Source organism: Pocillopora damicornis, chromosome 4 (assembly GCF_964200805.1).
Source record: "Pocillopora damicornis chromosome 4, jaPocDami1.2, whole genome shotgun sequence".
In the NCBI taxonomy this organism is placed as follows: Eukaryota; Metazoa; Cnidaria; class Anthozoa; order Scleractinia; family Pocilloporidae; genus Pocillopora; species Pocillopora damicornis.
In genome coordinates this window covers 1,429,630-1,442,009 of record NC_142673.1, presented here as the reverse complement: position 1 = coordinate 1,442,009, position 12,380 = coordinate 1,429,630, and the positions used below count along the sequence as shown (strand labels likewise).

The following is a 12,380-nucleotide window of genomic DNA, read 5'->3' as shown; positions in this document are numbered from 1 at the left end:
TTGACCGCTCACCATAGCTGCCTGCGGTTATCGTGAGTCACTCAGTTGAGACCAAGAAGCTGCAAGAACTTCAATTAGAATGCAAGAATGTATCTACTGTCAGTTGTTGAAACGAAAGGCTTAATGAACAGTGTTTGATGACAGGTCAGAAATGGCATCAAAGCGAAAAGCACGGACTAAGCACAACCACAAGCTTAGAATGAAGACCCTGAGAGAGACAGCGAAGTTTGTTATGATTGTAGTGTGACCTTCAAGAATGTTCTAGAAGTAGCTGTGTCATGCTGAGTCATCCCCGAATCAATATATAAATAGAATCTGCTGCAATATTACGGAACGTGCTAGATCCTCAACCATACCTGTAAAAGCCGAGCTTGTAACTAGATGTAGAGAGTAGTTTAGTTGCTGGTATAGCCCGACATATATCAATAAAGGTGTATACTGCAGAATACAAGACGTCCACACTTCAATGATGTTTGTTGACTGGATGATAAATTACTTTTCAGCGATGGAACAGAGACTTCACCCATCATTACTTCTTATTTACTAGCCCCACACGATTGCAACTGTTTTTACATATGATTTCTTTTTGATAACCGCAATGTTCAAATGTCCCTGATAAATCGAATGTTTCGCACAAAGCATTCCAAGTCCCAAGTAAGCGTGTCACAAATAATTACACCTAAATCTTCCTACTTGTATACATGCAGTAACTTTTCGGAGCTTAAGAACGAGTCTCTGTAAGAATCAAACAAATTGGGAAATGAAAATTTTCAACCCTCCTTCAAATTTTGCATGCAGTTAGGTACTCAGGGGGGATGCACAAAAATGCCCTTTTTAGAGGTTGCAACACTTTTGTTGCCATGGTAACAATGGATGATTGTTCTCGGCGGAAAGGCCATACTTACAAACAAAAATTTGCCTAAAAAGTGTAAAATGTAAATCTCTCAATCTCACGTCTGTTTGGACGATACAACTTAATACTTACAGCACATATAGTGATATTGTTTATCTTTATTGTGGAGCATTCAATTTTTCATGAGAGTTAATGTAAATACAGGAATCGATGATTTATCAAGGTACACTTTCGGCCATTTTGGCTAAAGAGTAAAACAACTAACATATTTTTCTTAATTTCTCCAAAAGTACACCGATCCTGGAAGTGAGACTAAAGTCCTAATTAGTACTAATGTTCTAGTTGCTAATTCTGTAAAAATCTCTGCGGGCCGGTTGCTACTTTTTATAAGGGCAGTTCACGAACTGACCTCAAAAATCTATCGTTGCATATTTTGGTAATGTTTACATTTTGAGTTTTCAGCGACAAATTACACAGACAGACTTACTAGACATACGTTTAAAAGAAGTCTATCTCATGATCAATGTCTCACAAGAAACTATCGCTTCTAGCCGCTATTTTACATCAGTCAAAATAAAGCTTACCGTGAACTCTCAGTCTCATAATTAGGCTCAATGCATGGGTTCCTTTCTGCAAGGAATCATCCTTAAAATGAGTTTCAAAGGAAGTTGCATTTTCCTTTGGCTATTGATTCGCTCTAGTGTTCATCGTCAGAGGTCACTGACTTGCTAAAAATATCAAATTCAGCCGACAATTCCACCTAAAAGTGACAGCTACTTCAATGATGAGCCAGCGACCAAGCATGAAATGTTTACGATCATTTCGTGGTAGGATTCAAGCTTTGTTTCCCACCCCAGATATTATCTCGAAAGATACAAACTAAGTTCTGGTAAGTAAAAGAACGAAAAAGCAAAATCCTCTTCTTTAAACGGGCGATTGACCCTGAAAACCACACACCCTAGACGAAAGTAGAAACCACGTTTGGTCAGCGGATTTGATTTAGAGAAATTGCCTGTCACTACGGACTCAATACTGTCTCTACATTTGTTTTCACCATTTGCCATTGTTGCTCTTAAAGAAAAATATTGCCGCTTTTATTCTTTTTTGCCTTCATGTATTTGATAAGACTGGCTTTAGTAACAGGCCTATATTACAATCGACACAACATATGCTTCACGCAGTCCATGTACACGACGGTAATGATACTTTTACTTTGAGTTGCATGCAGCTCTTACGTAGCCTTGCAGGTACAGCTGTTGACAAAAGTCAACATAAGGTGCCTTTCGCCGTCCTGAGACTTGCAAGTCGAATTCTTCAGAGATTGCCTTGAGCGTTGTCAAGCATAGCATGGACAGTTCATCCTTCGACATCTCACACAGCTTGAACTCGTTGAACATGATTGGATGATCGTACTTATTTGATTCTTGCTGTAGGGCAACTATGACATTTTCGGTAACTTCCTTTACAGCATACCCAAATTGAACTGCGTCAATTTCCGATTCACTGAGCTGCCTTCGTTTGGCCGCAAAGCGAGAAAAGTACGAGTTACTTTGTTTCGGGGTCAAGAATTCTTCTATTGAAAACAACCGCTCATTTTTTGCATCTCTGGCTTTTCTCATATCTTTAGCTACAGCCTCTCCACTTTCCTTTTTCCCTAACTTCTCTCCGTGTAAAAACCTGCTTTGAAGATACGATTTTTGCTTTTCATTGAACCTTACTACCTTTCCCTTTGATTTTAACGCCCAGTCCATGTCTAGCAAAGGTGACGATGGGCTACCGTGTACCTGAACACAGGAAAGGTGTTTGGTTTGGTCCTCTTCTAGACGCTGTGCATACAACAATTTTGCCCTGTCTTGCAAGGTAATTTTTCCAACGATCTTATATGAGCGCCAAAAATACAATGTTTCTCCAGTGAAGAGTAAAGTACAAAAGATTTTATACACCCTTCTTCGGGACAAGAAAATATTTTCGGTATAGAAGCTTCAGTACAATCTTCGTGTGGGGAAGCGGAATCAAAGCTTGTTGGATCACTCGAATCTGACGCTTCATTTACTGCCACGGTGACTTCATTTACCTCACCAGTGTCATTGTTTGCCTGCCTCACACGAGCTGCATTTTGAAAGACAGGCACAAAGTCGCCAAATCCAAAGGACGCGTTTTCTAGCCATGGGAAATCTATTTCCTCCGGCACTGCAGATCGACGCACAAAACAGACGTATATTAGTTGATAAATTTTTCATTTTAGTAGCCAATCTTTTTTACAGAGAGTGGTTAACTTATCAAAAGCTGAAGTATTCTCGAACCCTGCCTTAGCAGACTTGTAGTACTTTCTAACAAGGCATAAAGTATGTCGAAAGTCTTTTTTTCTTACAGCACGGTAGAACTTCAAGTGCAAATGAAAGAGTCTTTCATTTGCAGCCACTCATGCATTTCTGCATGTGATCTCTAAGCAACAAGGGACAATACTCGTTCAGTAATAAGAGAGTCAGTAATATACTAGAGCTGTAGAAAGAGCACGATGAAACAAGCGTTATTGATCTTTTACACAAACGGATAAGTGATATAAAAGAAGACGAAATAAAAATCCTGCTTATGATGTGAATGTGCTTACCTTCGTGAAATTCCTCCCAAAGGAAGATTTTTCCAGGACCAACTTGGTAGGCCTTGAAGGCGTTGAACCCGTGGCCATCGAAAACGAGATTGTTAAAGGCATTCACGTCATCCAGTTTGAATGTTTTCGTGTTTGTCCTGTCTACCTTGACGACTACGACGCGCACCCCAGGAATACCTCCTCGTGACTCGATGGCAATTTTAAACTCGCTTGGAGAGGTGACCGAATTTCCTTCATTGGAAAAACTTCTTACATGAGCTTTTACTTGTGCAACCTTCCGATCACACGCACCTTTACCCCCCTGTGGATCGCTGAAATCGATTTGCTTCACCTGTATCTTGGAGTATGAGGAAAGTACACGTGCAGAAAGAGTTGTACACGATGAGTGGTAACATCCGGCATTATCTTGCCTGAAATATGCTGAGGTAATCTCTGGATGCTGTAGTTTTAAGGAACGGAGCACGTGCTCCATGATCAAAACTACAGTTTCACTGTCTTGCAGTCCTGACTCTAGAATATGAATAAATGTTTGTGCCTCGAGCCGTTTGTCGGTTTTCCTTAGGCATACTGAAATGTGCCACGAAATGACCCGTTTTCCGAAGAAATCGCTTTGTGCTTCTCTATAGCGGGTTGGAATAAACTTCATTGCGAAGTCCTGGACAATCAGCACAGAAGAAGAGCTCATACGCTGCAGAATATACAAGCGACAAGTGTCTTGATGAGCACTTCGTAACTGATGTGCCTTCCATTCTGAAATGGCCTGCCTCGCATTTTGGACCATGAAGATTGCTTCATCTCTGTATTCCTCGTTTAAAAACTTCTTCTTATGTACCTCACAATTAATGTCGTCTAACACCTGCAAAAGAAGCCAGGACTTCAAAGCATTGAACGTTGGCAAACCGTAATCAGTACCTCTCGAACTTTGAAAATACTTGATCTGAGGTCATTACAGTTTTCCGTTCGCTTCCGCACCTATTCACTTTACGCTAAATCTTATATATTTTCAGTACTGTCCATAAATAGTGGACAGTTGGCAATGGAAGTGGATTATAAAAGATACATAAACACACACCTGACAGAGACTCGAGCATCGGTCACAGGCCACCTTATGTTCGTGATTGCATGGCGTTTGGTAAAAGCTGTTTGCGGGATCACTCAAAGCGAATGCTCTGCAATGATCAAGAATCGTAGACTCGAGAGCAACATGAACCTAGAGTATTGAAGAGGAATGAAAACAACGGACCGGCTAAAGTTATTGAAAAACTGCAAAGTTATTAAGATTATGAAAACATTCTACTGAATTTTGAAAACAAAGTAATTATTGAAAATCAAATATAATTGACGAGTGGAAAGCACCTTATAATCTCCTTTTAGGTACTGTTTGCCACTTTTTAGGGATTCTTTGAGGCGATCTGCGACATCTTTTTCGAGTCCAATTTCTGAAAGCTTGTCCACAATACTTGAAAACTCATCAAAAGCTCTTGCTCCTTCAGCTAAGTAGTTATCTAGGCCTTGCATACATCGTCTGAATGAGGCACTGCAACTTTCAGACAAAATTTTCATCAGAGTGCTCCTTGGCAGTGGGTTTGTGAACCCTGTTTCTTGACAATATTGGAAATATTGGTTTACCAGGCGTGTAGGGATGAGAAGCCGAATAACATTTGGAACATCCAGAATTTCACCGTTAGACAATTTCAACTTTCTTCTTCCAAACGGCAGGTCTTGAATAATTTGCTGACTTGGATAAAATCAATGAAATGTTCGACTCTTGCCGGATTCACCCTTACTCGGAGTTCTTGGGACTTTTGAGACAATGAGGTTTGTGCTCCTATTCCATGCTGTAGACGGTGACGGCGGGCAGTGGTGAATCGATATCTTGTTAAACCTGGAATAAGTTTCTCAAGATCTGTGAAGGATAGCTGCTATAACGCTAAGAATTTGTTGCCTAGCACTGTGATGCGTGGCTTGTTTGTAGCTCTCTATAAGAGCTGTTAGAAGGGGGGACTCTGAACTTTTAAAGTCATCATAGCGTTGGTTAATCTCCCTTAATTCTTTTAAAGCTCTCCATAGCAATCCGGCATCATTAGGAGCCACGACTTCAAGGAGTGAGTTGATGACTTCGCTCATCTTTGAGGTGTAAAAGCGCTTGTTTGCTCCGAAGCATCTGTCCACGGGACCTGCAATGCATGTGTCAGAGGCTTGTGGCCTTCTAAGATAAGAAGTTTGTTAATGGCATCTAATTTCTCAGAATGTGCATCCATCTTATCACCACATTCGTTACTGTCATCACTCTCACTGTTCTCCATTTGCCACGAAACATCCATCCACTCCTTTCGGCGTCATGATTAAATCATTTCTAACTCATTTTAAAAGCTTTTTGTGGCACATGACTTTGCCAGGGCGGGTCGCTGCTTTGCTATTATCCTATACAAAAATGCAAAAAGTTCAATAATAAATCATTTGATTATTTTTTAATATGTCGAATCTATCTTCACAATTCATTATCTACAGGGCTCTCATGCTCAATCACAAAATCCCTTCTTCATCACCAAAGCCATCCTGTTCAATCAGCCTTCAAGAACATTAGTAATAGATAGGATGAAAGAAACATAACTTAAATAAGTGGAATGTAACAGCTTTACTGGAAACGACAACAGGAGAGGGAGTACATTCTTACCTCCTCTTCATCTGCTTGTGCCTGGTTACTCAGCGACTCCCTGCACGCTCGACATAAAGCTGATAATTAAAAAAGGATTTTTATCAAAAAGACAAATAAAAATCAGCTTGAAATAGGGAAGCAACTGTTAAATGAATTTGACGAAACTCGAGTTAAGCTTACTGAGTGTCTGTTTTTCTTCCTTACCAGATCCAACGGGCACAATCTTCTCAATTCGCTTCTTGACCGCAAGAGAATGTCCTTTCAAATCAGAGCGATCTCCTTTTTTCTTAGCACTTTTGTGAGTCGAAATCTCAGGAGGCACCTGACAGGTCCTTCGTCGGCCCCTCCGATATATTCCTAACTGATCGCGATGATGGCTGCATATCTTAAATTTGTTGGCCTCTATTTGTACGATATCGAAAAATCCTGTACGGAAAAATTTGTTAGCCCTAACAAAATGTATTATTATTGTTATTATCATTATTATTATTATTATTATTATTATTATTATTATTCAAGACATAAAGGTACAATCAAAAGAGTTTGCCTTTTATTTTAGTTATTTTATTTTTGAAGTTGTTGAAAATAATCGTGATAAAATCCCTGTTCCGTTTAATCCAGCAGTCCAGATTTCCTTCGATTACTGATAATAACTGCTCTGAGCAGGTTTGCAAAGGAGATGCAAAGTAACATATCTCCATTGTTGAAACTGTTTTTGTTTAACCTGCGGTGGTACCGCTGACAGGTTGCAGATGTACGCTATCCAGATTGTTAATGAACGTTTCACAGTGGATAATTGACCATAAGAACCTTGACTATCGTGTCTATTCTGTTATTTGCGAGTAGCTTTACTTTTGAAGGGCACCACGTTGGTGCACGTGCTCTTGACAAATTCAGCTGCGCGTGACTATTAGAAATATATCGCGTCCTCTGGGATATTAATGTTTCGTGTTAATTATCCTTTTCGTGAGACAGTTTTGTGGAGTGCGAAGCGCGTGAAGAAGGTAAAGCTTTTTGGACGTACGTGTTTACTGAAGTTCGCTAAGTCTCTCAGAGAATTTCTAAGTTCATTTTGTGTCATTGCAGTGTTCTTGGAAGTCTGAGAATTTAATACTAAGGAAGTTTTTGCAACTCCCCTAATGGGGTATTTTGGGGCCAATACGAGAAAAAAAATTGTTAATAAACATAAATTTTAAAAATTCTAACTGGCATGAGGCACATCAGTTGGATATATATAAAGCGCAGCCCTGGCATGGAGTTCAACTCAGGGCAACAATCTTATCAAAAAAGGTTCTGGATGAATTGTAATATAGGCCTGTTACTAAAGCCAGTCTTATCAAATACATGAAGGCAAAAAAGAATCCAAGCGGCAATATTTTGCTCTAAGAACAACAGTGGCAAATAGTGAAAACAAATGTAGAGACAGTATTGAGTCCGTAGTGACAGGCAATTTCTCTAAATCAAATCCGCTGACCAAACGTGGTTTCTACTTTCGTTTAGGGTGTGTGGTTTTCAGGGTCAATCGCCCGTTTAAAGAAGGTGATTTTTGCTTTTTCGTTCTGTTACTTACCAGAACTTAGTTTGTATCTTTCGAGATAATATCTGGGGTGGGAAACAAAGCTTGAATCCTACCACGAAATGATCGTAAACATTTCATGCTTGGTCGCTGGCTCATCATTGAAGTAGCTGTCACTTTTAGGTGGAATTGTCGGCTGAATTTGATATTTTTAGCAAGTCAGTGACCTCTGACGATGAACACTAGAGCGAATCAATAGCCAAAGGAAAATGCAACTTCCTTTGAAACTCATTTTAAGGATGATTCCTTGCAGAAAGGAACCCATGCATTGAGCCTAATTATGAGACTGAGAGTTCACGGTAAGCTTTATTTTGACTGATGTAAAATAGCGGCTAGAAGCGATAGTTTCCTGTGAGATAGGCTTCTTTTAAACGTATGTCTAGTAAGTCTGTCTGTGTAATTTGTCGCTGAAAACTGAAAATGTAAACATTAAAAAATATGCAACCGGCCCGCAGAGATTTTTACAGAATTAGCAACTAGAACATTAGTACTAATTAGGACTTTAGTCTCACTTCCAGGATCGGTGTACTTTTGGAGAAATTAAGAAAAATATGTTAGTTGTTTTACTCTTTAGCCAAAATGGCCGAAAGTGTACCTTGATAAATCATCGATTCCTGTATTTACATTAACTCTCATGAAAAATTGAATGCGCCACAATAAAGATAAACAATATCACTATATGTGCTGTAAGTATTAAGTTGTATCGTCCAAACAGACGTGAGACTGAGAGATTTACATTTTACACTTTTTAGGCAATTTTTGTTTGTAAGTATGGCCTTTCCGCCGAGAACAATCATCCATTGTTACCATGGCAACAAAAGTGTTGCAACCTCTAAAAAGGGCATTTTTGTGCATCCCCCCTGAGTACCTAACTGCATGCAAAATTTGAAGGAGGGTTGAAAATTGTCTCTTTCCCAATTTGTTTGATTCTTACAGAGACTTGAGCTCCGAAAAGTTACTGCGTGTATACAAGTAGGAAGATTTAGGTGTAATTATTTGTGACAAGCTTACTTGGGACTTGGAATGCTTTGTGCGAAACGTTCGATTTATCAGGGATATTTAACCATTGCGGTTATCAAAAAGAAATCATATGTAAAAACAGTTGCAATCGTGTGGGGCTAGTAAATAAGAAGTAATGATGAAGTCTCTGTTCCATCGCTGAAAAGTAATTTATCATCCAGTCAACAAACATCATTGAAGTGTGGACGTCTTGTATTCTGCAGTATACACCTTTATTGATATATGTCGGGCTATACCAGCAACTAATAAACTACTCTCTACATCTAGTTACAAGCTCGGCTTTTACAGGTATGGTTGAGGATCTAGCACGTTCCGTAATATTGCAGCAGATTCTATTTACTATTCTATTTAGCCGGTACTAATTTATATCCCATGTTGCAGAAAGAGACCGTTTTAGATCACTTCTGACTGCGATTTGAAAATATATGGAAAAGGAATAAACAAAATGTTATGAATTTATCATTTCAAAATTTGGTCTTTAATAATAAAAGAAACGTAAGTTTCAAGGGGTGTAGGCAAGGGAAGCCGTCTAACTCCCTCAAAAATATTTTTATAATTCAATTTGAGTTGGTTACGTATCACACAGCGACAAAGATGGCTTAGCTGTCTGACATTTCGAGAACATTCCATGAGCCAGGCCTGAGTATCACGTGATATGGCGCAAAAGAGAGTTGACCCCCGACCCAAGGCTCCAAGGCTAACCACAGCTTGTGCGTCACATAACATGCGGCAAATGTCCAAGCGTTGATTCTCAGCGGCTGTGACAAGGGCTGTTTTTCCAAAGACCGTCTCAATACTAGGGTCTCCATGATAAGCAAGAATCAGACAAACGCACTCCACATCTTTGGCCAGATGCAAGGCGGTTCGTCCATTTCTGTCTTGCAAATCAACATCAGCGCCAAACCGACATAAAATATCCGTAGCTGACACTCGTTCAGACTTACTGCGCCCGTATTGAGCATACATGAGCGGAGTCGCTCCCCAACAGCTCGCCAGATTTAAAGGCGCTCCGCGACAACAGAGTGCTTCCAATACGTCAAAACGGCCGTATAGTGTTGCCATTGCCACAGGTGTCTTTCCCATGCAGTCTTGCGCAGACATGTCGGCCCCATTCTCCAAAAGAATCTTAACACACGCGGCAGATTGGGCAAAATGCAGAGGCGTCATACAGGGGACTGAGCATGTGCTAGAAATAAACGAACCGGAAGTGATTTCATCTGATTTCGTGCTCCATACGGCTTCTCTGTTGTTGACGTTTGCCCCGTGACAGCAAAGCCATTTTACGACAGCGATGTTGTCATATTCCACGGCTACTCTGAGTGGCGTGACAGGAAGCCCGTGAAGTGAGGTCCTGAGGCTCGCCAGAAAGTTGACGTCTATCAGTCCTAACGTTTACATGTAAGATCTTATAAATCATCTTTATATTATTACGACTGCACGGCTCTAAAGGCTCATTTAAACGTCGCGTCCCGCTCTGGCGAACTCATCACTGGAAATAAAACTTTTAATTCTAAAACTGAGGCCATCAGAAGAAAATTTTAAAAAAGATTGAAATTGAAGACAGTAGTTTTTAAAATAAGAGAAGGGAAATTTTGATTTTTATTTTAAAATCGAAATCTGATTATTTTAATTGATTAGTTTACCACGCCGTACATTTGAAAAATCTAAATAAGAAACTATAACTAGTAATTAATCACAAAGTTCTCTTTTTTTCCCATCCGGTGCTCGTTCTTGGGAAGAGGTGATTTACAAATTTACTCACCATATTTTGTCAAAACTGTCAAGCAGCGCACAGATCCTGCGAACGACGCAAACACAAACATTTCTTCAAAGTTTTTCATTGTTAATACCAAAGGATTCGAGCCTCTCTTTGTCGCTTGTTCGCTTAAAATCTTATCCAGCTGCTGGTCTTCATTTTTCAGAATTAATTCCAAAATGTAATCCATAAATTGGCCGCCTCGCATGTAGTTCGATTCATCAAGGTTCATACGCAGTGAATTGAGATGACGCCCCAATTAAAGTCGAAAACATAAGAAACGAGCGTTCGATTTCTACTTATTGAGAAATTTGCATTACCCTAGGACAAAGAACATCTGAAGATGCGTGATAAATTATTCAGTGTACCACAACTCTCCTCGGCGTATTATCAAATGAAAGGGAAAGGTTTCTAAAGAAAATGTAATTCTGCGTCGATGAGGGGCAATAACAGAACAATTTGGTGTTATCATCTGAGTTGTTGATGTAAATTGGCCACCGTTGGCTCTAACGAGGGGCTTACGCTCGAAACGTCAGCTTTAGAAACTCTTAACGGTGGCAATTTACTTTATCCACTCAGTTGATAAACTAAATTATCCAACAATTCTTGCGTCGAGTTTAACCAGTTTATCCGTCGATTTTTTGTACTATACTTGTATATATATGTATATATATATATATATATACATTTATAGGTTATTTCACGGTTGGTGAGCGCGTACGATTTTTACTCACAACGAGTGAATAAAAATCGTACAAGCGAACCAACCGTGAAGTAACTTATTTATTATATCCCTACCGAGATTCATAAGCGAACAGAACTCAAAGATAGACTTATCTTTATTTTCTTTCAAAGGAAAACAACGCGCGGTCAAGCCGCCTCACAGTTCAAGAGTAGCACTGAAATGGCTTCCTTGTAAAATACTTTATATTTAAATTATTTAGCAAAAGTCCCGTTAAAAGGCAGAACTAGTTAGAATAAAAAAAAGACATCCTGAAAATATGTCGAGATAGTTCAACGGAAGTTCAAAATTTGAAATGCAGAGGTGCAAACCCAAGACTTCATCCAGCTCTTGAGGAGTCAATTCATCCATTTATCTCAACTCGCCTTTCAAAACAAGAAATTCGTAGAACAGAACAATATCGTGTTTAGTCTTTTGGTGTTTTCATTTTCCTGTCCGTCTATGAACTCTTCTACTGATGAATCTAGGCTCGGGTTTGAAGCATCTTTCTAAAGAAAAATGCGCCTAAGCTCTTAGAAATGTGCTATTTGTCAGTCAAGAAGAGTGGTGAGCGAGCGACACGGTTCTGTTCACTAGTGAGCAAAACCATGTCGCTCGCTCGCCGCTCCTCTTGACTAACAAATAGCACATTTTTTGCTAGCGAAGATAATGATATAGCCAATCAGAGCGTCGATACGTCGTTTTTCACTGGTGAAAAAAATCGTATGGCTAATCAGCTGGCTTCTCTAGCGAGAAGATACTATTTTTATCTCGATGCTTTTTGGTACGTAAATCTCGGTATGTATATAATAAGTAAATAAATATATATATATATATATATATATATATATATATATATATATATATATATACAAATATATATATACGGAAAAATCGAAACGCAGACTTCCTATACATATATATTTTAAATCAATAAAATCCCCTGATGAGTGAGTAATCACGTAATCATCATGATAGCGTGACCAATGCACGAAGACAAAAACGTTCCAGGAACCAATTCCAAGGTCCTGTGCACATGATCCCCGGAAAATGAAGTCCGGCGTTAGACCAAGATATTTCAAATGTTCGGAAACGCCTTACCGAGATTTTCTAAATTGTATCCAAACTCCACCGTATCGCCAATATAAGATTGAATTGAAAGACAGAGACACTTTGGTATAAAA

General features: G+C 39.3%; 2 protein-coding genes across 2 annotated transcripts; both read right to left on the bottom strand.

The window, feature by feature from the left end:
* Positions 1 to 2,061: 2,061 nt before the first annotated feature.
* LOC149046393 (uncharacterized) lies at positions 2,062 to 3,545 on the bottom strand. Its single transcript, XM_089202464.1, has 2 exons — positions 3,465 to 3,545; positions 2,062 to 3,043 (listed from the first exon to the last, which is right to left on the bottom strand). The coding sequence occupies exon 2, from the start codon at positions 2,602 to 2,604 to the stop codon at positions 2,062 to 2,064; it is 543 nt and encodes a 180-aa protein (XP_089058590.1). The 5' UTR covers positions 2,605 to 3,043; positions 3,465 to 3,545.
* Positions 3,546 to 8,932: 5,387 nt separating this feature from the next.
* LOC113672620 (ankyrin repeat domain-containing protein 61) lies at positions 8,933 to 11,162 on the bottom strand. The gene is made up of 2 exons (XM_027188928.2): positions 10,482 to 11,162; positions 8,933 to 10,104 (listed from the first exon to the last, which is right to left on the bottom strand). Exons 1-2 carry the CDS (start codon positions 10,705 to 10,707, stop codon positions 9,179 to 9,181), a joined length of 1,152 nt encoding a protein of 383 aa, XP_027044729.2. The 5' UTR covers positions 10,708 to 11,162; the 3' UTR covers positions 8,933 to 9,178.
* Positions 11,163 to 12,380: the final 1,218 nt, after the last annotated feature.